The sequence below is a fragment of the Carcharodon carcharias genome, chromosome 6, assembly GCF_017639515.1.
Source record: "Carcharodon carcharias isolate sCarCar2 chromosome 6, sCarCar2.pri, whole genome shotgun sequence".
Lineage (NCBI taxonomy): Eukaryota > Metazoa > Chordata > Chondrichthyes > Lamniformes > Lamnidae > Carcharodon > Carcharodon carcharias.
This window is the reverse complement of record NC_054472.1, coordinates 4,371,056-4,395,459: the sequence shown is the minus strand read 5'-3', so window position 1 is coordinate 4,395,459 and position 24,404 is coordinate 4,371,056. Positions and strand designations below refer to the sequence as shown.

Genomic DNA, 24,404 nt, shown 5'->3' with positions numbered 1-24,404 from the left:
CTCTGGTGGGGATGGGGGCTGGTCCAGAACAAGGGGGCAGAACCTTAAAATTCGAGCTGGGCTGTTTGGGGGTGATGAGGAAGCTCTTTTTCACTCAAAGGGGAGAGGAAATCTGGAACTCTCTCCTGAGTGGGAGAGGGGGGGGGAGGAAATGGCAGAACTGAGTTTGATAGATTTTTTACCAGCAATGTCGGAAAGGTGATGGAACCAAGGGAGGAGGGGGGGGTAAATGGGGTTAAAATACAGATCAACCACAATCTCACTGAATGATGGAACAGACTCGAGGGGCTGAATGGACTCCTCCAGTTCTTAAGATGTTAACTTCATCACATTAGGAATCAACTCCATTGATATGTTGCAGTGATAAAGCTGCTTCATTTCTGTAGCCTAAACAAAGCTTTATTCACTCCACAAATAAAAAGAAGACAAATCATCAACAAGGACCCTCCCCCATACCCTGAGATCTATCCCTGTCCCTTGTCCAAAGCTGTCGCTCAGGGTCCAAAATCAGGAGCATTCACAAACTGCCTCAGAGCCTTGTAGTTCAGAGCTTCTGTATTTCAGGTCACTGATGTTTGACCTCAGGAGCTGAGCAGAGTCACACCAGAACAGATTAGGGACAGGCAGTCTCTCTGCCAACACCACTTGTCCCCAATTCAAAACCATTAGTAAAGATAAACTCAGGCTATTCAAATAAAAACACACAGCTGTCAAAGAGAAAAGAAATGGAAATGTGTCAGAGTCAGAGAGATAGAGAGACCGAGAGATAGAACGAGAAAAGCAGAGACGCATAGAGACAGAGAGGGAGACACATGCAGCAACAGAGACACAGAGAGACAGAGTGAGAGAGAGCGAGAGTGAAACAGAGAGATAGAGAGAGACGGAGTCAGAGAGAAACAGAGACAGAGTAAAATGGAGAGAGGCAGAGAGAGATACAGAGTTAGAGAGACACAAAAAAATAATCAGAGACAGAGAGTGAGAGTGCGAGAGAGTGAGAAAGAGACAGACAGAGAGAGAGATATATATAGAGAGAGACAGGGAGAGAAAGGAGAAAGAGAGACAGAGAGGCAGAGAGGGAGAGAGGCGGAGAGAGACAAAGACACATGCAACAACAGAGAGACAGAGAGAGAGTGAGGAAGAGTGAGAAAGGGACAGAGAGAAAGAGAGAAAGACAGAGAGAAGACAGAGTCAGAGACACAAAGAGAGAGAAACAGAGACAGAGTTAGAAAGAGAAGCAGAGAGAGAGAGACAGGGTTAGAGAGACACAAAGAGACAATCAGAGACAGGAGAGTGAGAGAGTGAGAGAGAGTGAGAGAGAGACAGGCAGAGAGAGACAAGGAGGTAGAGACAGGAAGAGAGAGACAGGGAGAGACAGTGAGAGAGAGGAGAAAGAGAGACACAGAGAGGTAGAGAGAGAGACAGGGAGAGAGAGACAGGGAGAGAGAGACAGGGAGAGAGAGACAGGGAGAGAGAGACAGGGAGAGACAGTGAGAGAGAGGAGAAAGAGAGACACAGAGAGGTGGAGAGAGAGACAGGGAGAGAGAGACAAGGAGAGAGAGACAGGGAGAGAGAGACAGGGAGAGACAGTGAGAGAGAGACAGGGAGAGAGAGACAGGGAGAGAGAGACAGGGAGAGAGAGACAGGGAGAGAGAGACAAGGAGAGAGAGACAAGGAGAGAGAGAGACAGTGAGAGAGAGGAGAAAGAGAGACACAGAGAGACAGGGAGAGAGAGACAGGGAGAGACAGTGAGAGAGAGGAGAAAGAGAGACACAGAGAGACAGGGAGAGAGACAGGGAGAGAGAGACAGGGAGAGAGTGAGAAAGAGTGAGAAAGGGACAGAGAGAAAGAGAGAAAGACAGAGAAGACAGAGTCAGAGACACAAAGAGAGAGAAAAAGAGACAGAGTTAGAAAGAGAAGCAGAGAGAGAGAGACAGGGTTAGAGAGACACAAAGAGACAATCAGAGACAGGAGAGTGAGAGAGTGAGAGAGAGTGAGAGAGAGACAGGCAGAGAGAGACAAGGAGGTAGAGACAGGAAGAGAGAGACAGGGAGAGACAGTGAGAGAGAGGAGAAAGAGAGACACAGAGAGGTAGAGAGAGAGACAGGGAGAGAGAGACAGGGAGAGAGAGACAGGGAGAGACAGTGAGAGAGAGGAGAAAGAGAGACACAGAGAGGTGGAGAGAGAGACAGGGAGAGAGAGACAAGGAGAGAGAGACAGGGAGAGAGAGACAGGGAGAGACAGTGAGAGAGAGACAGGGAGAGAGAGACAGGGAGAGAGAGACAGGGAGAAAGAGACAAGGAGAGAGAGAGACAGTGAGAGAGAGACAAGGAGAGAGAGACAAGGAGAGAGAGAGACAGTGAGAGAGAGGAGAAAGAGAGACACAGAGAGACAGGGAGAGAGAGACAGGGAGAGACAGTGAGAGAGAGGAGAAAGAGAGACACAGAGAGACAGGGAGAGAGAGACACAGAGAGACAGGGAGAGAGAGACAGGGAGAGAGAGACAGGGAGAGAGAGACAAGGAGAGAGAGACAAGGAGAGAGAGACAAGGAGAGAGAGAGACAGGGAGAGAGAGACAGAGAGAGAGTGAGAAAGAGTGAGAAAGGGACAGAGAGAAAGAGAGAAAGACAGAGAGAAGACAGAGTCAGAGACACAAAGAGAGAGAAACAGAGACAGAGTTAGAAAGAGAAGCAGAGAGAGAGAGACAGGGTTAGAGAGACACAAAGAGACAATCAGAGACAGGAGAGTGAGAGAGTGAGAGAGAGTGAGAGAGAGACAGGCAGAGAGAGACAAGGAGGTAGAGACAGGAAGAGAGAGACAGGGAGAGACAGTGAGAGAGAGGAGAAAGAGAGACACAGAGAGGTAGAGAGAGAGACAGGGAGAGAGAGACAGGGAGAGAGAGACAGGGAGAGAGAGACAGGGAGAGAGAGGAGAAAGAGAGACACAGAGAGGTGGAGAGAGAGACAGGGAGAGAGAGACAAGGAGAGAGAGACAGGGAGAGAGAGACAGGGAGAGAGAGACAGGGAGAGAGAGACAGGGAGAGAGAGACAGGGAGAGAGAGACAAGGAGAGAGAGAGACAGTGAGAGAGAGACAAGGAGAGAGAGACAAGGAGAGAGAGACAAGGAGAGAGAGACAAGGAGAGAGAGAGACAGTGAGAGAGAGGAGAAAGAGAGACACAGAGAGACAGGGAGAGAGAGACAGGGAGAGACAGTGAGAGAGAGGAGAAAGAGAGACACAGAGAGACAGGGAGAGAGACAGGGAGAGAGAGACAGGGAGAGAGAGACAAGGAGAGAGAGACAGGGAGAGACAGTGAGAGAGAGGAGAAAGAGAGACACAGAGAGATTGGGAGAGAGACAGGGAGAGAGAGAGAGACAAGGAGAGAGAGAGACAGGGAGAGAGAGACAGGGAGAGACAGTGAGAGAGAGAAGAAAGAGAGACACAGAGAGACAGGGAGAGAGAGACAGGGAGAGACAGTGAGAGAGAGGAGAAAGAGAGACACAGAGAGACAGGGAGAGAGACAGGGAGAGAGAGACAGGGAGAGAGAGAGACAGGGAGAGAGAGACAGGGAGACAGAGATGTGCCTCGTGACTAGGTAGTTGTTCTGGGTCACAGTAAATGAACCCTTTCCCTCTCCCCTCTGTAATCCCACCAGAGTTTATAGCCAATGGGATGCTCCTTTCTAGAATGGAGCTGGAGGAACCACATCCGGAGGCTGTCTGAGTTCCTGGAAACTCCAGCATAGGAGCAGGAATAGACCATTCGGCCCATCTCTGTCATTCAACATGATCGTAGCTCATCTTCTGCCTCAACTCCATTTCCCACCTGCTCCCATTTCCCTTCATTCCCTGAGAGATCTGTAACCTGTCAGTTTCAGTCTTGATTCACTCAGCGTTTCACCTCCCTGGGCTAGAGAATTCCAAAGAATCAAAAGACAGAAAACAGAGAGTCAGAATAAACTGAGTGAAGAAATTTCTCCTCATCCCAGTCCCCAATGGCTGATCTCTTATCCTGAGACGGTGTCCCTGTGTTCTAGACTCCCCAGCCAGGGGAAACAACCTCTCTACCCAGGGTGTCTACCCTGTCTAGCTCTCTAAGAATTCTATCCATTTTATTGAGATCACCTCTCATTCTTCTAAACTCCAGAGAGTACAGGTCCATTATACTCAATCTCTCCTTTTCGATTTTGATAACTATTAGTTATAGGTATGGGGCAATGGCAGGTGTGTGGAGTTAGGCCACAGATCAGTCATGATCTCATTGAATGGTGGATCAGGCCTGAGGGGCTGAATGGCCTCTTCCTATTAATTAATAGAAGAAACCTCATCCCGGAAATCGATGGTGAACCTTCACTACACCTCCTCCAAGACAGAATGTTATTCCTTAGGTATAGAGACCAAAACTGCACCCAGTATTGCACACATTATGTGGTCTCACAGCAAGACTTCCTTACTTCTGTACTCCAATTCCCATCGCAATAAAGGCCAACTTGCTATTTGCCTCCTAATCGCTTGCTGCACCTGCATGTTGGCTTTCTGTGATTTGTGTACAAGGATACCCAAATCCCTCTGAACACAATATTTAATGGTTTATTACCATTTGAAAAAACATTCAACTTTTCTATTCTTCCTACCAAAGTGATTAACCTTACACTTCCCCACATGAGACTCCATCTACCACCTTGCTGACCACTCACTTATCCCTATGTAGCCTCTTTGCATCCTCCTCACAGCTTTCATTCCCACCAAGTTCAGCAAACATGGTTACTTTACTTGGTCCCTTTTATCTAAGTCAATATAGACTGTAAATAGCTGAGGCCCCAGCACTGATCCCTGTGGCACTCCACTAATCACAGTCTGCCATCCTGAAAATGATATGTTTATTCTGACTCTCTGTTTTCTGTCTTTTGACCAATCCCCTATCCCTCAACCAATATCTCTTAAAAAGACTATCTATTTCAAATAGATTGCTGTTTGTGGGATCTTGCTATGCACATATTGCCTACTGCGCTTCCTACAATACAACAGTGATCACACTTCAAAAATACTTCATTGGCTGAGGTGTGCTCTGGGATATGAAAGGAACTTCATAAACTCAAGCTGTTTCACAAACTGATAGTTGCATTACAAAAGCTTCATTTTTTTAGTTCGAGGGCTATTTCTCTCCAGTGAATCACCTGGATAAGGAAATGTTGCAGATTAGGATCCAAAGAGGGTGGGACTGACCCAGCTGCAGTAACAATAACATGGCCATATAACCTCGCAGATTCTGCTCCACAATTCTCTGCTTTTATAAAAGTCAAGTATAACTCACCCTTAACACATTGTCAAATCCTTCAGTACTCTCCCAGTGAGCTGCTACTAGTTTTATTAAATATTTAACCTCCCCAGAACTCCTCAGTGTTATATCTTTAGGCTGTCAATATAGTTAGAAAATAAATGGCAGCTTGAATGTAAACAGGGGTCAGAATGTAATCACTGAGTTGCTAACCTGCAGTGCTGAAAGAGTAAGGACTTGCTCGATTATAAACTCTCATTCCACTAGAGTCATTTACAGAGACTGAACGCAGCAGGATTTTACCCAGTATAAGGATGCTGAACATCTAAGGAAGCAGCAACCCGGAGCAATTCTGTGTCACAATAAAATTCGATATAAAATGGTCAAAGATTCTGCTGATCCAAGTCTCATTCGCTTATCTGACGAAGTCAAAGAACCCCCAGTGTCTCCCAAGCCCAGAAGCTTGAAGCTGTAAACTTTCAGCTAGGGTGAACACTGTGAGTCACACGGGATCAGTCTCAGGACTCTGCATCAAAAGTCAGCAATCCCTCCATCATCCAATCACATTCCTACATCGCCCAATCATATCCCTCGATCACCCAATCATATCATTCTATTGATCAATTATCTCTCTCCATCACCTAATCATGTCCTTCCACTGGTCCAATCATATCCTTCCATTGTCCAATCATGTCCCTCCATTGTCCAATCATATTCCTCCATTGTCCAATCATATCCCTCCATTGTCCAATCATATCCCTCCATTGTCCAATCATATTCCTCCATTGTCCAATTGCTTATGAGCCTGGAAACAGCTTGAGTTTATGAAGTTCCTTTCATATCCCAGTGGGTCAGTCCGCAGCAGAGTGTTCAATAGGGTGGGTATGAGCCTTCATAGAATGTACAGCACAGAAACAGGTTATTCGGCCCATCTGATCCATGCTGGTGTTTCTGCTCCACAGGAACCTCTGCCTACCCCTCTTCATCCCACTCGATCCTTCTATTCCTTTCTGCCTGATGTGTTTATCCAGCCTCCCCTTCCAGATATCTATACACTTCACTTCAGCCACTGTGTAGTGAAGTGCCACATTCACCACTCTCTGGCAGAGCAGACAGGACCTGAGGCCGGGATTTCCTGGCTCCATTGTGGCAGGACCCACTGTGGGAGATTCAGCAGCCCAGCCAAAAATCCATTGACTTTCAGAGGGACCGGACGATCCCGACACCAGACGGGACTGGAAAATCCTGTCCTTAGTTTAATGTTTGATCTGAAAGATGTCAGCAACAGCACAGCACTCAATCAGGCTGACAGGCGATGCAGCATGTGCTCCAGTTACTGACAGGCAGTGCAGCACGTGCTCCAGTTACTGACAGGCAATGCAGCACGTGCTCCAGTTACTGACAGGCAGTGCAGCACGTGCTCCAGTTACTGACAGGCGGTGCAGCACGTACTCCAGTTACTGACAGGTGGTGCAGCACCTACTCCAGTTACTGACAGGCAGTGCAGCACGTGCTCCAGTTACTGACAGGCGGTGCAGCACGTACTCCAGTTACTGACAGGCAGTGCAGCACGTGCTCCAGTTACTGACAGGCAGTGCAGCACATGCTCCAGTTACTGACAGGTGGTGCAGCACGTACTCCAGTTACTGACAGGCAGTGCAGCACGTGCTCCAGTTACTGACAGGCGGTGCAGCACGTACTCCAGTTACTGACAGGCAGTGCAGCACGTACTCCAGTTACTGACAGGCAGTGCAGCACGTGCTCCAGTTACTGACAGGCGGTGCAGCACGTACTCCAGTTACTGACAGGCAGTGCAGCACGTACTCCAGTTACTGACAGGCAGTGCAGCACATGCTCCAGTTACTGACAGGTGGTGCAGCACGTACTCCAGTTACTGACAGGCAGTGCAGCACGTGCTCCAGTTACTGACAGGCGGTGCAGCACGTACTCCAGTTACTGACAGGCAGTGCAGCACGTACTCCAGTTACTGACAGGCAGTGCAGCACATACTCCAGTTACTGACAGGCAGTGCAGCACGTGCTCCAGTTACTGACAGGCAGTGCAGCACATGCTCCAGTTACTGACAGGTGGTGCAACATGTGCATGTGCTCCAGTTACTGACAGGCAGTGCAGCACGTGCTCCAGTTATTGATAGGCAGTGCAGCACGTGCTCCAGTTACTGACAGGCAGTGCAGCACGTGCTCCAGTTACTGACAGGCAGTACAGCACATGCTCCAGTTACTGACAGGCAGTGCAGCACGTGCTCCAGTTACTGACAGGCGATGTAGCACGTGCTCCAGTTACTGACAGGCGGTGCAGCACGTGCTCCAGCTACTGACAGGCGGTGCAGCACATGCTCCAGTTACTGACAGGCAGTGCAGCACGTACTCCAGTTACTGACAGGCAGTGCAGCACGTACTCCAGTTACTGACAGGCAGTGCAGCACATGCTCCAGTTACTGACAGGTGGTGCAGCACGTACTCCAGTTACTGACAGGCAGTGCAGCACGTGCTCCAGTTACTGACAGGCGGTGCAGCACGTACTCCAGTTACTGACAGGCAGTGCAGCACGTACTCCATTTACTGACAGGCAGTGCAGCACGTGCTCCAGTTACTGACAGGCAGTGCAGCACATGCTCCAGTTACTGACAGGTGGTGCAGCATGTTCATGTGCTCCAGTTACTGACAGGCGGTGCAGCACGTGCTCCAGTTACTGACAGGTGGTGCAGCACCTGCTCCAGTTACTGACAGGCGGTGCAGCATGTGCATGTGCTCCAGTTACTGACAGGCAGTGCAGCACGTGCTCCAGTTACTGACAGGCGGTGCAGCATGTGCATGTGCTCCAGTTATTGATAGGCAGTGCAGCACGTGCTCCAGTTACTGACAGGCAGTGCAGCACGTGCTCCAGTTACTGACAGGCAGTGCAGCACGTGCTCCAGTTACTGACAGGCAGTGCAGCACGTGCTCCAGTTACTGACAGGCAGTGTAGCATGTGCTCCAGTTACTGACAGGCGGTGCAGCACGTGCTCCAGTTACTGACAGGTGGTGCAGCACCTGCTCCAGTTACTGACAGGCGGTGCAGCATGTGCATGTGCTCCAGTTACTGACAGGCAGTGCAGCACGTGCTCCAGTTACTGACAGGCGGTGCAGCATGTGCATGTGCTCCAGTTATTGATAGGCAGTGCAGCACGTGCTCCAGTTACTGACAGGCAGTGCAGCACGTACTCCATTTACTGACAGGCAGTGCAGCACGTGCTCCAGTTACTGACAGGCAGTGCAGCACATGCTCCAGTTACTGACAGGTGGTGCAGCATGTTCATGTGCTCCAGTTACTGACAGGCGGTGCAGCACGTGCTCCAGTTACTGACAGGTGGTGCAGCACCTGCTCCAGTTACTGACAGGCGGTGCAGCATGTGCATGTGCTCCAGTTACTGACAGGCAGTGCAGCACGTGCTCCAGTTACTGACAGGCGGTGCAGCATGTGCATGTGCTCCAGTTATTGATAGGCAGTGCAGCACGTGCTCCAGTTACTGACAGGCAGTGCAGCACGTGCTCCAGTTACTGACAGGCAGTGCAGCACGTGCTCCAGTTACTGACAGGCAGTGCAGCACGTGCTCCAGTTACTGACAGGCAGTGTAGCATGTGCTCCAGTTACTGACAGGCGGTGCAGCACGTGCTCCAGTTACTGACAGGTGGTGCAGCACCTGCTCCAGTTACTGACAGGCGGTGCAGCATGTGCATGTGCTCCAGTTACTGACAGGCAGTGCAGCACGTGCTCCAGTTACTGACAGGCTGTGCAGCACATGCTCCAGTTACTGACAGGTGGTGCAGCACGTACTCCAGTTACTGACAGGCAGTGCAGCACGTGCTCCAGTTACTGACAGGCGGTGCAGCACATACTCCAGTTACTGACAGGCAGTGCAGCACGTACTCCAGTTACTGACAGGCAGTGCAGCACGTACTCCAGTTACTGACAGGTGGTGCAGCATGTGCATGTGCTCCAGTTACTGACAGGCGGTGCAGCACGTGCTCCAGTTACTGACAGGCGGTGCAGCACATGCTCCAGTTACTGACAGGCAATGCAGCATGTGCTCCAGTTACTGAAAGGCGGTGCAGCACGTGTTCCAGTTACTGACAGGTGGTGCAGCATGTGCATGTGCTCCAGTTACTGACAGGCGGTGCAGCACGTGCTCCAGTTACTGACAGGCGGTGCAGCACGTGCTCCAGTTACTGACAGGCGGTGCAGCATGTGCATGTGCTCCAGTTACTGACAGGTGGTGCAACACGTGCTCCAGTTACTGACAGGCGGTGCAGCATGTGCATGTGCTCCAGTTACTGACAGGCGGTGCAGCATGTGCATGTGCTCCAGTTATTGAAAGGCAGTGCAGTACGTGCTCCAGTTACTGACAGGCAGTGCAGCACGTGCTCCAGTTACTGACAGGCGGTGCAGCACATGCTCCAGTTACTGACAGGTGGTGCAGCATGTGCATGTGCTCCAGTTACTGACAGGCGGTGCAGCATGTGCATGTGCTCCAGTTACTGACAGGCGGTGCAGCACGTGCTCCAGTTACTGACAGGCAGTGCAGCACGTGCTCCAGTTACTGACAGGCGGTGCAGCATGTGCATGTGCTCCAGTTACTGACAGGCGGTGCAGCACGTGCTCCAGTTACTGACAGGCGGTGCAGCACGTGCATGTGCTCCAGTTACTGACAGGCGGTGCAGCACGTACTCCAGTTACTGACAGGTGGTGCAGCACGTGCTCCAGTTACTGACAGGCAGTGCAGCACGTGCTCCAGTTACTGACAGGCGGTGCAGCCGTGCTCCAGTTACTGACAGGTGGTGCAGCACGTGCTCCAGTTACTGACAGGCAGTGCAGCACGTGCTCCAGTTACTGACAGGCAGTGCAGCATGTGCTCCAGTTACTGACCCGCAGTGCAGCACGTGCTCCAGTTACTGACAGGTGGTGCAGCACGTGCTCCAGTTACTGACAGGCGGTGCAGCACATGCTCCAGTTACTGATAGACAGGCAGTGCAGCACGTAATCCAGTTACTGATAGACAGGCGGTGCAACACATGCTGCAGTTACTGATAGACAGGCGGTGCAGCACATGCTCCAGTTACTGATAGACAGGCAGTGCAGCACGTGCTCCAGTTACTGACAGGCAGTGCAGCACGTGCTCCAGTTACTGACAGGCAGTGCAGCACGTACTCCAGTTACTGACAGGCGGTGCAGCACGTACTCCAGTTACTGACAGGCGGTGCAGCACGTACTCCAGTTACTGACAGGTGGTGCAGCACGTGCTCCAGTTACTGACAGGCAGTGCAGCACGTGCTCCAGTTACTGACAGGCGGTGCAGCACGTGCTCCAGTTACTGACAGGTGGTGCAGCACGTGCTCCAGTTACTGACAGGCAGTGCAGCACGTGCTCCAGTTACTGACAGGCAGTGCAGCATGTGCTCCAGTTACTGACCCGCAGTGCAGCACGTGCTCCAGTTACTGACAGGTGGTGCAGCACGTGCTCCAGTTACTGACAGGCGGTGCAGCACATGCTCCAGTTACTGATAGACAGGCAGTGCAGCACGTAATCCAGTTACTGATAGACAGGCGGTGCAACACATGCTGCAGTTACTGATAGACAGGCGGTGCAGAACATGCTCCAGTTACTGATAGACAGGCAGTGCAGCACGTGCTCCAGTTACTGACAGGCAGTGCAGCACGTGCTCCAGTTACTGACAGGCGGTGCAGCATGTGCATGTGCTCCAGTTACTGACAGGCGGTGCAGCACGTACTCCAGTTACTGACAGGCAGTGCAGCACGTGCTCCAGTTACTGATAGACAGGCAGTGCAGCACATGCTCCAGTTACTGATAGACAGGCAGTGCAGCACGTGCTCCAGTTACTGATAGACAGGCAGTGCAGCACATGCTCCAGTTACTGACAGGCAGTGCAGCACGTGCTCCAGTTACTGACAGGCGGTGCAGCATGTGCATGTGCTCCAGTTACTGACAGGCGGTGCAGCACGTGCTCCAGTTACTGACAGGCGGTGCAGCACGTGCATGTGCTCCAGTTACTGACAGGCGGTGCAGCACGTACTCCAGTTACTGACAGGTGGTGCAGCACGTGCTCCAGTTACTGACAGGCAGTGCAGCACGTGCTCCAGTTACTGATAGACAGGCGGTGCAGCACGTGCTCCAGTTACTGACAGGCAGTGCAGCACGTGCTCCAGTTACTGACAGGCGGTGCAGCATGTGCATGTGCTCCAGTTACTGACAGGCGGTGCAGCACGTGCTCCAGTTACTGACAGGCGGTGCAGCACGTGCATGTGCTCCAGTTACTGACAGGCGGTGCAGCACGTACTCCAGTTACTGACAGGTGGTGCAGCACGTGCTCCAGTTACTGACAGGCAGTGCAGCACGTGCTCCAGTTACTGACAGGCGGTGCAGCACGTGCTCCAGTTACTGACAGGTGGTGCAGCACGTGCTCCAGTTACTGACAGGCAGTGCAGCACGTGCTCCAGTTACTGACAGGCAGTGCAGCATGTGCTCCAGTTACTGACCCGCAGTGCAGCACGTGCTCCAGTTACTGACAGGTGGTGCAGCACGTGCTCCAGTTACTGACAGGCGGTGCAGCACATGCTCCAGTTACTGATAGACAGGCAGTGCAGCACGTAATCCAGTTACTGATAGACAGGCGGTGCAACACATGCTGCAGTTACTGATAGACAGGCGGTGCAGCACATGCTCCAGTTACTGATAGACAGGCAGTGCAGCACGTGCTCCAGTTACTGACAGGCAGTGCAGCACGTGCTCCAGTTACTGACAGGCAGTGCAGCACGTACTCCAGTTACTGACAGGCGGTGCAGCACGTACTCCAGTTACTGACAGGCGGTGCAGCACGTACTCCAGTTACTGACAGGTGGTGCAGCACGTGCTCCAGTTACTGACAGGCAGTGCAGCACGTGCTCCAGTTACTGACAGGCGGTGCAGCACGTGCTCCAGTTACTGACAGGTGGTGCAGCACGTGCTCCAGTTACTGACAGGCAGTGCAGCACGTGCTCCAGTTACTGACAGGCAGTGCAGCATGTGCTCCAGTTACTGACCCGCAGTGCAGCACGTGCTCCAGTTACTGACAGGTGGTGCAGCACGTGCTCCAGTTACTGACAGGCGGTGCAGCACATGCTCCAGTTACTGATAGACAGGCAGTGCAGCACGTAATCCAGTTACTGATAGACAGGCGGTGCAACACATGCTGCAGTTACTGATAGACAGGCAGTGCAGCACGTGCTCCAGTTACTGACAGGCAGTGCAGCACGTGCTCCAGTTACTGACAGGCGGTGCAGCATGTGCATGTGCTCCAGTTACTGACAGGCGGTGCAGCACACGCTCCAGTTACTGACAGGCAGTGCAGCACGTGCTCCAGTTACTGATAGACAGGCAGTGCAGCACATGCTCCAGTTACTGATAGACAGGCAGTGCAGCACATGCTCCAGTTACTGATAGACAGGCGGTGCAGCACGTGCTCCAGTTACTGGATTTGGACCAGCAGGGCCACATTGTGTGTTTCTGTCAAGTGATCAAAGACACTTCTTTCGAAAGAAGGAGAGGCATCCAATCAGAAAAAACACAGAAATTCAGTGGATGTTTGGACACCATGAATGCCTGCCTCCTCATGCAGCACCTACTGTTAACATCTACTTTCAATCCCTGAGTTACAGAGCCACTAATAACACCTAGCTTACCCACACACCCCGGATCAGGCATTGAATTCTTGCGATGAATCGCAATTTTAATCTGATTTTGATTTTAATCAGCCACATTCTCTGGGAGTTGATGGAGGAGAGGTAATCCCAAAATATTTAAACTGTACTCCCAGGTATCTGGTGTTACACAAGCTTTTTTCTAAACAGGATTTAACAGCGAGTAGTGATTGAGTGGAGCCACACATTGTTGTTGAGCTCTGAACTGGGCCTCAGACTCAGATCAGTAAGAGGCTTTTCCAGTGAGAACAAAATATGTTTACCTAGTCTGTAAAAACAGGATGGCTGTCTCTCACATTTGAACTGACAGGTTACTAGGCTAAAGCACCAAACTGGTGTTTATCACTGAGTTTCAAAAGGCTTTTAGAAAGATATTTTAATAGTGACACTCCCTCCCTTATGTGCACCAGTTCTAGTGGCACACTCAAGCCGAAGTGAATGGGAGAGGGGCTTTGGGCTGGAGTCACTGGGATATTCCACCCCTGTCATCCTCCACCAGCATTAGACAGGAAGGAGGTCAGACATGGTCCCACCAATCAGCTCTCCCAGCTGGAGCCAGCAGGCAAGTTCCTCCCGCCAGTATTGTCAGGGAATAAAACCAGGAGCAGAATATAAAACAGTTTCTTTGTTAAGCCATTAGAAAAGTAACTGCCCCTGGGTAACATAGCTCTCAAGAACTTACTGTGTCAACAAGGGAAGCCACGAATAGGGAAGGTTTTCACTGACCTTTTTCAGAATTCCATCCTTTCGGAAAATACATGGCTTTTCAAACCAAGAAAATAGGGAATAATAGAGCAAGTGCATTTCTATAGCACCTTTCATAGTGTTTTACAGCCAATGAGATCCTCCAAATCCCTCCATGGTCTCACCCCTCCCTATCTCTGTAACCTTCTCCTGCCCACAACTCTAAGGTCTCTGTGGTCCTCCAATTCCAGCCTCTCGTACTTCCCTGGTTAGTTACTCCAGCATTGGTGCTGTGCCTGGGCCCTGACCCTCTCCACCTCCCTACCCCTGTTTCCTCCTTTAAGAAGCGCCTTAAAACCTATCTCTTTAATCAAACTTTTAATCACCTGTCCTAACATCTGCCTATGCTGCTTAGTGTCAAATACTGTCAATTGTTTAATAATGTCCTCATGTGATGTTTTATAATGTTAAAGGTGCTAGATAAATACAAGTTGTTGTTTGATGCAGTCCCATTTGGTGAAGGAGGGCATCACTTAAAATAAGCAGATCCTAAATAAAACAGAATAGATTTGATGTTTTATCTAATTTAACAGATGGGTTTAGAAATTGCACAGAATGGTAAAGGCCTCAAACAATGAAGGTTTAAGACATGGCTGCATCTAAACTGCAAAGTGTCTCTTGGTCATAAAGGGGTTTGTGACTCTGAATGGATTGTGTGAGTTGTTTGTCTGTGTTAGTAAGCCTTGTACTGATGGCTATCTGTTGTTGATTCAATTAGCAGGAATGTAATATGGTGAATTATTAGCGAGTTAAGATACAGCTGGTTTGAGAACAAATTGTAACTCATTAGCTCCACTCAGATGTAACCTTAAAGGAGAAGGAACACAGGGCAGACCTCGCCACACTGCCCAACTCAGCAGAAGAGAACACTCGCCCTGGGAGAGTTTACATTGATGTAATTAGCAGGCTGAGCCTGGAGTGAGATCACACTATCCTGATGATCACTGATAGGGATTGTTGAGCAGGAGAAAGGGAGGGAGGTGAAAGAGAGTCAAACAGAGAGAGAGGGAGAGAGAGAAAGTGGGGAGAGAGATAGGAGACAGAGGATGAATCTTCTCAGTGGCCTGGAGGTGGTTTTGGAGACAGGAGGGGAATTTCTGAAAGTGAAACAGCTTTCAGAAGTTATCTAGTCAACTGGCAGAGTGGTCCGTGCCCGCTGATGTTGGGTGTGCTCAGCAATGTGAGCAGACAAGATGGTGAGAAGGTGGTGGCACCAGTTTGCGATTGTCCGCTCAGCTGTTGATGGCGGGCTGTGTTTCCCACCATTGGATGTCAGGAATTTTATTGTAATACATCTGCATATCATTATAAGGCCAGCTCGCTATACTCATCCCCCCCCCCCCCACTCCTGGATTATCTGCCCACATCAGTGTGATTACACGCCGACGAGTTTCACATCTGTACATAAGCGACGTGCGCCTGGTGACCTGCACTTTGCTCGGGACTTCGAGGTTTGGTTGTTTACCTTGCTTCAGGCAGCACCCCTAGTCATCAGCGCCAGGATTCACAGACAGCACCACCTCACTGTTAGGGGGCTCACAGGCAGATCTCTACCTACCGGACAAACCATAAAATAAAGTGGGGGTGACTTTGAATAGCTGCAGGGCTGGGGCTGGCCTGGTGAAGAGGGAGAAGTGGCCTCACGCCAGGGATGAAGCTGCAGGGCGTGGGTTGTACTGTGGAAGGAGGGTATCCCAGGGTGGGTGTGTGTGTGAGAGAGCGAGTGGTGATGTCCCTTGAGCTGGCAGTGAGTGAGATGTCAGTGAGTGTGTGATGGGCTTGTGAGTGTGTGAGGTTAGAGCGATGAGATGGTTGCCTTACCCTGGGGGCACGGTTGAGATCATTCACCCTCCACCTGCATCGGATGGCCGACCTCTCCTGTGCAGCGTTGGCACTGACCATCGCTGCCACTGCCTCCCGAGCTGGTCTGGTGATGTAGCTGCCCACAGCAGGGGTGGGGGATATCACGGTGAGCCTCCGCGGTGTCCAGAAGGAGCTCGAGGGCCGCCTCATTAAAGCTGGGGGCTGCCAGTCTTTGTGCCTTTCGAGTCCACGTCTTCCCCGCAGCACCTAGGCTGGAAGCGCTGAGAGGCGCTGGAGTTTAAATGTGGGGCCCGGCGAGATGAAGCAGTGAGGTGACAGAGTGACGGGCAAATCGGAGCATGCCTGCCATGGGAACGCTGTGTTTCCCGGGAATACTGATGAATGTGACACAGCCTGAGAAGCCGCCATTGTGGCCGGGGGGGGGGGTCGGGGTGGGGGCAGGTGTAAAACGTTGGTTTTTCTTGCCTGTTCCCGCACTTCAGTGAAAATCTCCGGAGATTCAGCCCCGTGTGTTCCCGCCTCTGCGATCTTGCCAAGGGTATCGGGGGGGGAGACTGGGACCAGCTACCTGCCCACTGGGTGGTCAATTAGGATCAATTAACGTACCCACAAGGGGGGTAAATCAATCATCCTGATATGGGAGAGATCACAGAGCCCACACCCCCAGCCAGACCCAGTGAGACTGAACCCCTCCTCCACCCCAGTACCCCCCCCCAGCCCCCGGCCCCCCCCTCCCAGCCCCCGGCCCCCCCCTCCCAGCCCCCCCTCTCCCAATACCCCCCTCCCAGCCCCCGGCCCCCCCCCTCCCAGCCCCCCCTCTCCCAGTACCCCCCTCCCAGCCCCCGGCCCCCCCTCTCCCAGTACTCTCCTCCCAGCACCCCCCAAGTACCCCCTCTCCCAGTACCCCCTCTCCCAGCGGAAACACCGAGCCCCCCTCTCCCAGGGGGATTTCTGCCCCCCCCCCCACCCCCCAGGGGAATGCCGGGACCCCCACAGTTTCGGGTATTTGATTGGTGCAAATCACCTTCCTGTTCGCAGGTAACTGGCCCCTTTTGGAGAAAGAGTTGCATAAGTGAGCATGAGCAGTGCTCTCACTGAGAGTGGATCTGCTCCGGGATTAGCTCTGGAACCTGCTCCAGGACTGCTCTGGGATCTATTCCAGGATCTGCTCCGGGATCTGCTCCGGGATCTGCTCCAGGGCTGCTCTGGGATCTGCTCCAGGATCTGCTCTGGGATCTGCTCCAGGATCTGCTCCGGGATCTGCTCCGGGATCTGCTCCAGGACTGCTCTGGGATCTGCTCCAGGATCTGCTCTGGGATCTGCTCCAGGGTCTGCTCTGGGATCTGCTCCGGGATCTGCTCCAGGACTGCTCTGGGATCTGCTCTGGGATCTGCTCCAGGACTGCTCTGGGATCTGCTCCGGGATCTGCTCCAGGATCTGCTCTGGGATCTGCTCCAGGATCTGCTCTTGGATCTGCTCCAGGATCTGCTCTGGGATCTGCTCTGGGATCTGCTCCAGGATCTGCTCTGGGATCTGCTCCAGGATCTGCTCTGGGATCTGCTCCTGGATCTGCTCCGGGATCTGCTCCAGGATCTGCTCCAGGATCTGCTCCGGGATCTGCTCCAGGATCTGCTCCGGGATCTGCTCTGGGATTTGCTCCGGGATCTGCTCTGGGATCTGCTCTAGGATCTGCTCTGGGATCTGCTCCAGGATCTGCTCCAGGATCTGCTCCGGGATCTGCTCCGGGATCTGCTCCGGGATCTGCTCTGGGATTTGCTCCGGGATCTGCTCTGGGACCTGCTCTAGGATCTGCTCTGGGATCTGCTCCAGGATCTGCTCCAGGATCTGCTCTGGGATCTGCTCCGGGATCTGCTCCGGGATCTGCTCTGGGATCTGCTTCGGGATCTGCTCCGGGATCTGCTGTCAGCTGTAGAGTGAGGCAGAGGTTGAATTTACCTTTCCAATCTCCTGCCGTACAACTAGAATTTGAGTTGAATCCACAGTCAGAGTCACAAATGTTACTCACTGAATCACAACTAACACCTGGCAGAAATACACCGTGTTTCATGTTTAAGGTCAGTGATCTGTCTAAGGGAGATCCTCTGAACAGTCCCTGAGGGGACGGAGGTTAATAAAAGGCCTTGTTCACCTTGTCCTCATTAATCTGCGATGCCTCATTTACTGGAGCAGCAGTGATCTGTCTAAGAGAGCTCCTCTGCCCATTTCTCCAGATTTGTGGTCTTGCTCTGTCTTTTCTGTTGCTCACATGAGCCTCTCATTTTCAGTTTCAATGAACAATACGACTGGGAAAAGAACACGTGAGGTGGTTTCCTATCACCTTCTTCCTGTGTTTACAGCAAACACAAGTTCTGTTCCCAAAGGATCCACCACCTTTAAGCAGCTTTTGTCCCTCGAGCTTCCAGATCTTCCACTATCAGCACCGAAAAGTCACTCTTTCTGCTGCCATTGGCCGTGACTCATAGCCCTGAACCTGGTGCCTTTATCCCAGCCTGGGACAACTCACAAAGGAGCAGGTATGACCATCCCCACGATCACAGCTGACCCTGCTACTGTCTGTATTGTGTCAGTTGAACCCATGGTATGAGAGGTTTCAGCGATCTCTGTGTCCAGTCACAGACAAACACCATCCCCACCCTAACCCAACACCCCCCACCCACCCACCCACCCACCATCCCCAAAACCTCCCAGGTTCAGGTTCAGTCAGGGTCAGTTGTTTCTGCTGTGTCAGTGGATTCATCCCAGTCTCACATGTTTAAGATGGAAAGCCTTCTCCAAAACAAAAACAGAATTACCTGGAAAAACTCAGCAGGTCTGGCAGCATCGGCAGAGAAGAAAAGAGTTGACGTTTCGAGTCCTCATGACTCTTCAACAGAACTAGGTGAATCCAAGGAAGGGGTGAAATATAAGCTGGTTTAAGGCGTGTGTGTGTTGTGGAGTGGGGGGGGGGTGGGGGCGGTGTGGGTTGGGTGGGGGGAGAGAAGTGGAGCTGGGTGGTGTGGTTGTAAGGACAAGCAAGCAGTGATAGAAGCAGATCATCAAAAGATGTCACAGACAAAAGAACAAAAGAACACATAGGTGTTGAAGTTGGTGATATTATCTAAACGAATGTGCTAATTAAGAATGGATGGTTGGGGAATTAAGGTATAGCTCTAATGGGGGTGGGGGGAGCATAAAAGATTTAAAAATATTTAAAAATAATGGAAATAGGTGGGAAAAGAAAAATCTATATAATTTATTGGAAAAAACAAAAGGAAGGGGGAAGAAACAGAAAGGGGGTGGGGATGGAGGAGGGATGTCAAGACCTACCTAAAGTTGTTGAATTCAATATTCAGTACGGAAGGCTCTAAAGTGCCTAGTCGGAAGATGAGGTGTTGTTCCTCCAGTTTGCATTGGGCTTCACTGGAACAATGCAGCAAGCCAAGGACGGACATGTGGGCAAGAGAGCAGGGTGGAGTGTTAAAATGGCAAGCGACAGGGAGGTTTGGGTCATTCTTGCGGACAGACCGCAGGTGTTCTGCAAAGCGGTCACCCAGTTTACGTTTGGTCTCTCCAATGTAGAGGAGACCACATTGGGAGCAACAAATGCAGTAGACTAAGTTGAGGGAAATGCAAGTGAAATGCTGCTTCACTTGAAAGGAGTGTTTGGGCCCTTGGACGGTGAGGAGAGAGGAAGTGAAGGGGCAGGTGTTGCATCTTTTGCATGGGCATGGGGTGGTGCCATAGGAGGGGGTTGAGGAGTAGGGGGTGATGGAGGAGTGGACCAGGGTGTCCCGGAGGGAGCGATCCCTACGGAATGCCGACAGTGGGAGTGAAGGGAAGATGTGTTTGGTGGTGGCATCATGCTGGAGTTGGCGGAAATGGTGGAGGATGATCCTTTGAATGCGGAGGCTGGTGGGGTGATAAGTGAGGACAAGGAGGACCCTATCATGTTTCTGGGAGGGAGGAGAAGGCGTGAGGGCGGATGCGTGGGAGATGGGCCGGACATGGTTGAGGGCCCTGTCAACGACTGTGGGTGGAAAACCTCGGTTAAGGAAGAAGGAGGACATGTCAGAGGAACTGTTTTTGAAAGTGGCATCATCGGAACAGATGCGACGGAGGCGAAGGAACTGAGAGAATGGGATGGAGTCCTTACAGGAAGCGGGGTGTGAGGAGCTGTAGTCGAGATAGCTGTGGGAGTCGGTGGGCTTTTAATGGATATTGGTGGACAGTCTATCACCAGAGATTGAGACAGAGAGGTCAAGGAAGGGAAGGGAAGTGTCAGAGATGGACCACGTGAAAATGATGGAGGGGTGGAGATTGGAAGCAAAATTAATACATTTTTTCAAGTGCTGACGAGAGCATGAAGCAGCACCGAAGTAATCATCGATGTACCGGAGAAAGAGTTGTGGAAGGGGGCCGGAGTAGGATTGGAACAAGGAATGTTCCACATACCCCATAAAGAGACAGGCATAGCTGGGGCCCATGCGGGTACCCATAGCCACACCTTTTATTTGGAGGAAGTGAGAGGAGTTGAAGGAGAAATTGTTCAGCGTGAGAACAAGTTCAGCCAGACGGAGGAGAGTAGTGGTGGATGGGGATTGTTTGGGCCTCTGTTCGAGGAAGAAGTGGAGAGCCCTCAGACCATCCTGGTGGGGGATGGAGGTGTAGACGGATTGGACGTCCATGGTGAAGAGGAAGCGGTTGGGGCCAGGGAACTGGAAATTGTTGATGTGACGTAAGGTGTCAGAGGAATCACGGATGTAGGTGGGAAGGGACTGGACAAGGGGAGAGAGAAGGGAATCAAGATAATGAGAAATGAGTTCTGTGGGGCAGGAGCAAGCTGAGACGATCGGTCTACCGGGCCAGTTCTGTTTGTGGATTTTGGGTAGGAGGTAGAAGCGGGCCGTCCGAGGTTGGGTGACTATCAGGTTGGAAGCTGTGGGAGGAAGATCCCCAGAGGAGATGAGGTCAGTGACAGTCCTGGAAACAATGGCTTGATGTTCAGTGGTGGGGTCATGGTCCAGGGAGAGGTGGGAGGAAGTGTCTGTGAGTTGACGCTCAGCCTCTGTGAGGTAGAGGTCAGTGCGCCAGAACACCTATGTGTTCTTTTGTTCTGTTGTCTGTGACATCTTTTGATGATCTGCTCCTATCACTGCTTGCTTGCCCCTACAACCACACCACCCCCCTCCACTTCTCTCCCCCCACCCAACAACACCCCCCAACCCCCCCACCCACCAACCACCACCTACCCCCCCCCCCGCCCCCAACACACACACACACACACACACCTTAAACCAGCTTTTATTTCACCCCTTCCTTGGATTCACCTAGTTCTGTCGAAGGGTCATGAGGACTCGAAACGTCAACTCTTTTCTTCTCTGCCGATGCTGCTAGACCTGCTGAGTTTTTCCAGGTAATTCTGTTTTTGTTTTGGATTTCCAGCATCCGCAATTTTTTGTTTTTATCATTATTTTAAGCCTTCTCCTACCCTGGAATTGTGCATCATCACTGTGGAGCTTCCCCCAAAACACTTGCAAAAATACAGAAGGATTTTCTGTAACACATCCAACAATAACACCTGATTAGAAGCCTCCAATGTTCATAGATCAAACTGCGAGCACAGACTCAAGCTGTCAACACCTTTTCACTCATTATAACCTACAGCTTACAACACATACTCTTCCCCTTTCACAGTCGCTTTTACAACAAAACTGATGATTGGAAATACTCTGAGTTCACCAAGGTTGCTGAGCTTATAGCTCGTTGGACCGAGAACTGTCAAACTGAAGATACCTCCCTGGCAGATGGTACAAACCAATAACTGGACCCAGGGCTTCACAGCAACACCTCAATCTTCCTGCTCATGGGTTTGGATTCTTGAGAAATCTCTATTCCAATGGATGTCTCACTACCAGCTGACCACATACGGTAGACTTGTCACAAATAAGAAATCATCCGGGATTTTTCCAGAAAAGCCAGCAAGAAAGTGAGGAGAATATAATTTTGGAAGCAGCAAGTTTTTACAATCTGGAATGCACCGTCTATGCTGATTCAATAGTAACTCTCAGGATATATAGGACAATGGGGAAAGGGCAGGGAAATTGGACTAATTGGCTAGCTCTTTCAAAGAGCCAGCACAGGTATGATGGGTTGAGTGGCCTCCATCATTCAATGGTTGGCCTCAAGAAGGTTCCATGGTTGCTGCACAATAATCATCCAGTAGTAAGGAAATATTAGATGACAAACTCAGCAATATTTTTTTTATTCGTTCACAGGATGTGGGCATTGCTGGCATTTATTGTCCATCACTAGTCACCCCTGAGAAGGTGGTGGCAGGATTTAATTCAGCCGGTCGTGGAGGGAAGGATGGTAGCTGGGAGAACTGAACAGTGTGAGAGGGTGCACCTTGCCCTCTCGCTGAGGCAAAACCTCCCACAATTACATCGGAGGTGGGAATGAGCCCATGGGAGAAACTTGCCCACTTGCAGCAGGATGTCAATTAGATTCAGGAATCAGCCAATTGACACCAGTTAGCCCTGAGCCCACCGGGATCGATTAGCATCTCTGAGATTAACTGAGGTCCGCACAGCTTTCCCATGCCTCCCAAAGACCGAGCAGCAAATCCTGCTGGGATTGCCAGCGGATTCCCGGGGTATGGGGGTGAGGGGAATCCCTCGCTGTCAGGCACTCTGTGCCTGATCGAGGGACTGATATGGGCTCGGGAGAGGACTGCTGGAAACCACCCCCTGCCCTTGTCTCTGATCCTCATGCCCCCTTCTTGCAAGGCCCTCCCCGCGACAACCCCCCCCCCACCCCCCCACCCCCCCCATCCTGCCCTCACTCACCTCAGACCAGGGAGCCGATGACAATCCCAAGTGAGGTCCCTGCAGCATTTGCGGCAGCATCCGCTGCTCCCTCTGTTTGGCCGGCAGCTCCCAGTGGGCAGGATTTCCACCGCTAGGGTCCTACGTTGTCAGGAAGGCCCGATGTTAGCAGATCGGTGTCTGAGGGGCTCCCCCGCTCACCCACTGCGCAAGTGACATGGGTTTCCCACCAGTTCTGCAATGGACGTGTGAGGCCCATGTCAGGAGGAGTGAATTCCACCCATTGTCATTAAGTTACAGTAGGCATTAATTAACCAGTTAGTTGAGTTTATCGTTCATGATTCCACACAATTACCTCTAAATTCATTTCTATAATTGAGTCTTGAGATGTGAGCGTCACTGGCTGGGCCAGCATTTATTGCCCAGCCCTAAATGCCCTTGAGGAGGTGATGGTGAGCTACCTTCTTGAAGAGGGAGCGGGTGCAAGAGTGGGAAAGGGAGTGGGAGTGGGAGTAGGAGTGGGAGCAGGAACAGGAGCAGAAGCGGGAATGGGAGTGGGAGCCAGGGCAGGAGTGGGAGCAGGAACAGGAGCAGAAGCGGGAATGGGAGTGGGAGTGGGAGTAGGAGTGGGAGTGGGAACTGGAGCAGAAGCGGGAATGGGAGTGGGAGTGGGAGTAGGAGTGGGAGTGGGAACTGGAGCAGAAGCGGGAATGGGAGTGGGAGTGGGAGTGGGAGTGGGAACAGGAGCAGAAGCGGGAATGGGAGTGGGAGTGGGAGTGGGAGTGGGAGCCAGGGCAGGAGTGGGAGTGGGAACTGGAGCAGAAGCGGGAATGGGAGTGGGAGTGGGAGTGGGAGTGGGAGCCAGGGCAGGAGTGGGAGCAGGAACAGGAGCAGAAGCGGGAATGGGAGTGGGAGTGGGAGTGGGAGTGGGAGCCAGGGCAGGAGTGGGAGTGGGAGTGGGAGTGGGAGCCAGGGCAGGAGTGGGAGTGGGAGTGGGAGTGGGAGTGGGAGTGGGAGTGAGAGTGGGAGTGAGAGTGGGAGTAGGAGTGGGAACAGGAGCAGAAGCGGGAATGGGAGTGGGAGTGGGAGTGGGAGTGGGAGCCAGGGCAGGAGTGGGAGTGGGAGTGGGAGTGGGAGTGGGAGTGGGAGTGGGAGTGGGAGTGGGAGTGGGAGTGGGAACAGGAGCAGAAGCGGGAATGGGAGTGGGAGTGGGAGTGGGAGTGGGAGCCAGGGCAGGAGTGGGAGTGGGAGTGGGAGTGGGAGTGGGAGTGGGAGTGGGAGTGGGAGTGGGAACAGGAGCAGAAGCGGGAATGGGAGTGGGAGTGGGAGTGGGAGTGGGAACAGGAGCAGAAGCGGGAATGGGAGTGGGAGTGGGAACAGGAGCAGAAGCGGGAATGGGAGTGGGAGTGGGAACAGGAGCAGAAGCGGGAATGGGAGTGGGAGTGGGAGTGGGAGTGGGAGTGGGAGTGGGAGCCAGGGCAGGAGTGGGAGTGGGAACAGGAGCAGAAGCGGGAATGGGAGTGGGAGCGGGAGTGGGAGTGGGAACAGGAGCAGAAGCGGGAATGGGAGTGGGAGTGGGAATGGGAGTGGGAGTGGGAGTGGGAGTGGGAGCAGGAACAGGAGCAGAAGCGGGAATGGGAGTGGGAGTGGGAGTGGGAGTGGGAACAGGAGCAGAAGCGGGAATGGGAGTGGGAGTGGGAGTGGGAGTGGGAGTGGGAACAGGAGCAGAAGCGGGAATGGGAGTGGGAGTGGGAGTGGGAGTAGGAGTGGGAACAGGAGCAGAAGCGGGAATGGGAGTGGGAGTGGGAGTGGGAGTGGGAGTGGGAACAGGAGCAGAAGCGGGAATGGGAGTGGGAGTGGGAGTGGGAGTAGGAGTGGGAACAGGAGCAGAAGCGGGAATGGGAGTGGGAGCCAGGGCAGGAGTGGGAGTGGGAACAGGAGCAGAAGCGGGAATGGGAGTGGGAGTGGGAGTGGGAGTGGGAGCAGG

General features: G+C 52.2%; 1 protein-coding gene across 1 annotated transcript; it reads right to left on the bottom strand.

The window, feature by feature from the left end:
• Positions 1-16,613: 16,613 nt before the first annotated feature.
• Positions 16,614-17,661, bottom strand: LOC121279197 (probable inactive protein kinase DDB_G0270444). Its single transcript, XM_041190218.1, has 2 exons — positions 17,620-17,661; positions 16,614-17,513 (listed from the first exon to the last, which is right to left on the bottom strand). Exons 1-2 carry the CDS (start codon positions 17,659-17,661, stop codon positions 16,614-16,616), a joined length of 942 nt encoding a protein of 313 aa, XP_041046152.1.
• Positions 17,662-24,404: the final 6,743 nt, after the last annotated feature.

Coding starts and splice junctions, on each gene's coding strand:
- LOC121279197 (XM_041190218.1), bottom strand. CDS start 17,661: ATGAAACACGGTGTATTTCTGCCAGGTGTTAGTTGTGATTCA. Junction 17,514..17,619: donor CAGGTGTTAGTTGTGATTCA/GTGAGTAACATT, acceptor TACAGCTGACAG/CAGATCCCGGAGCAGATCCC.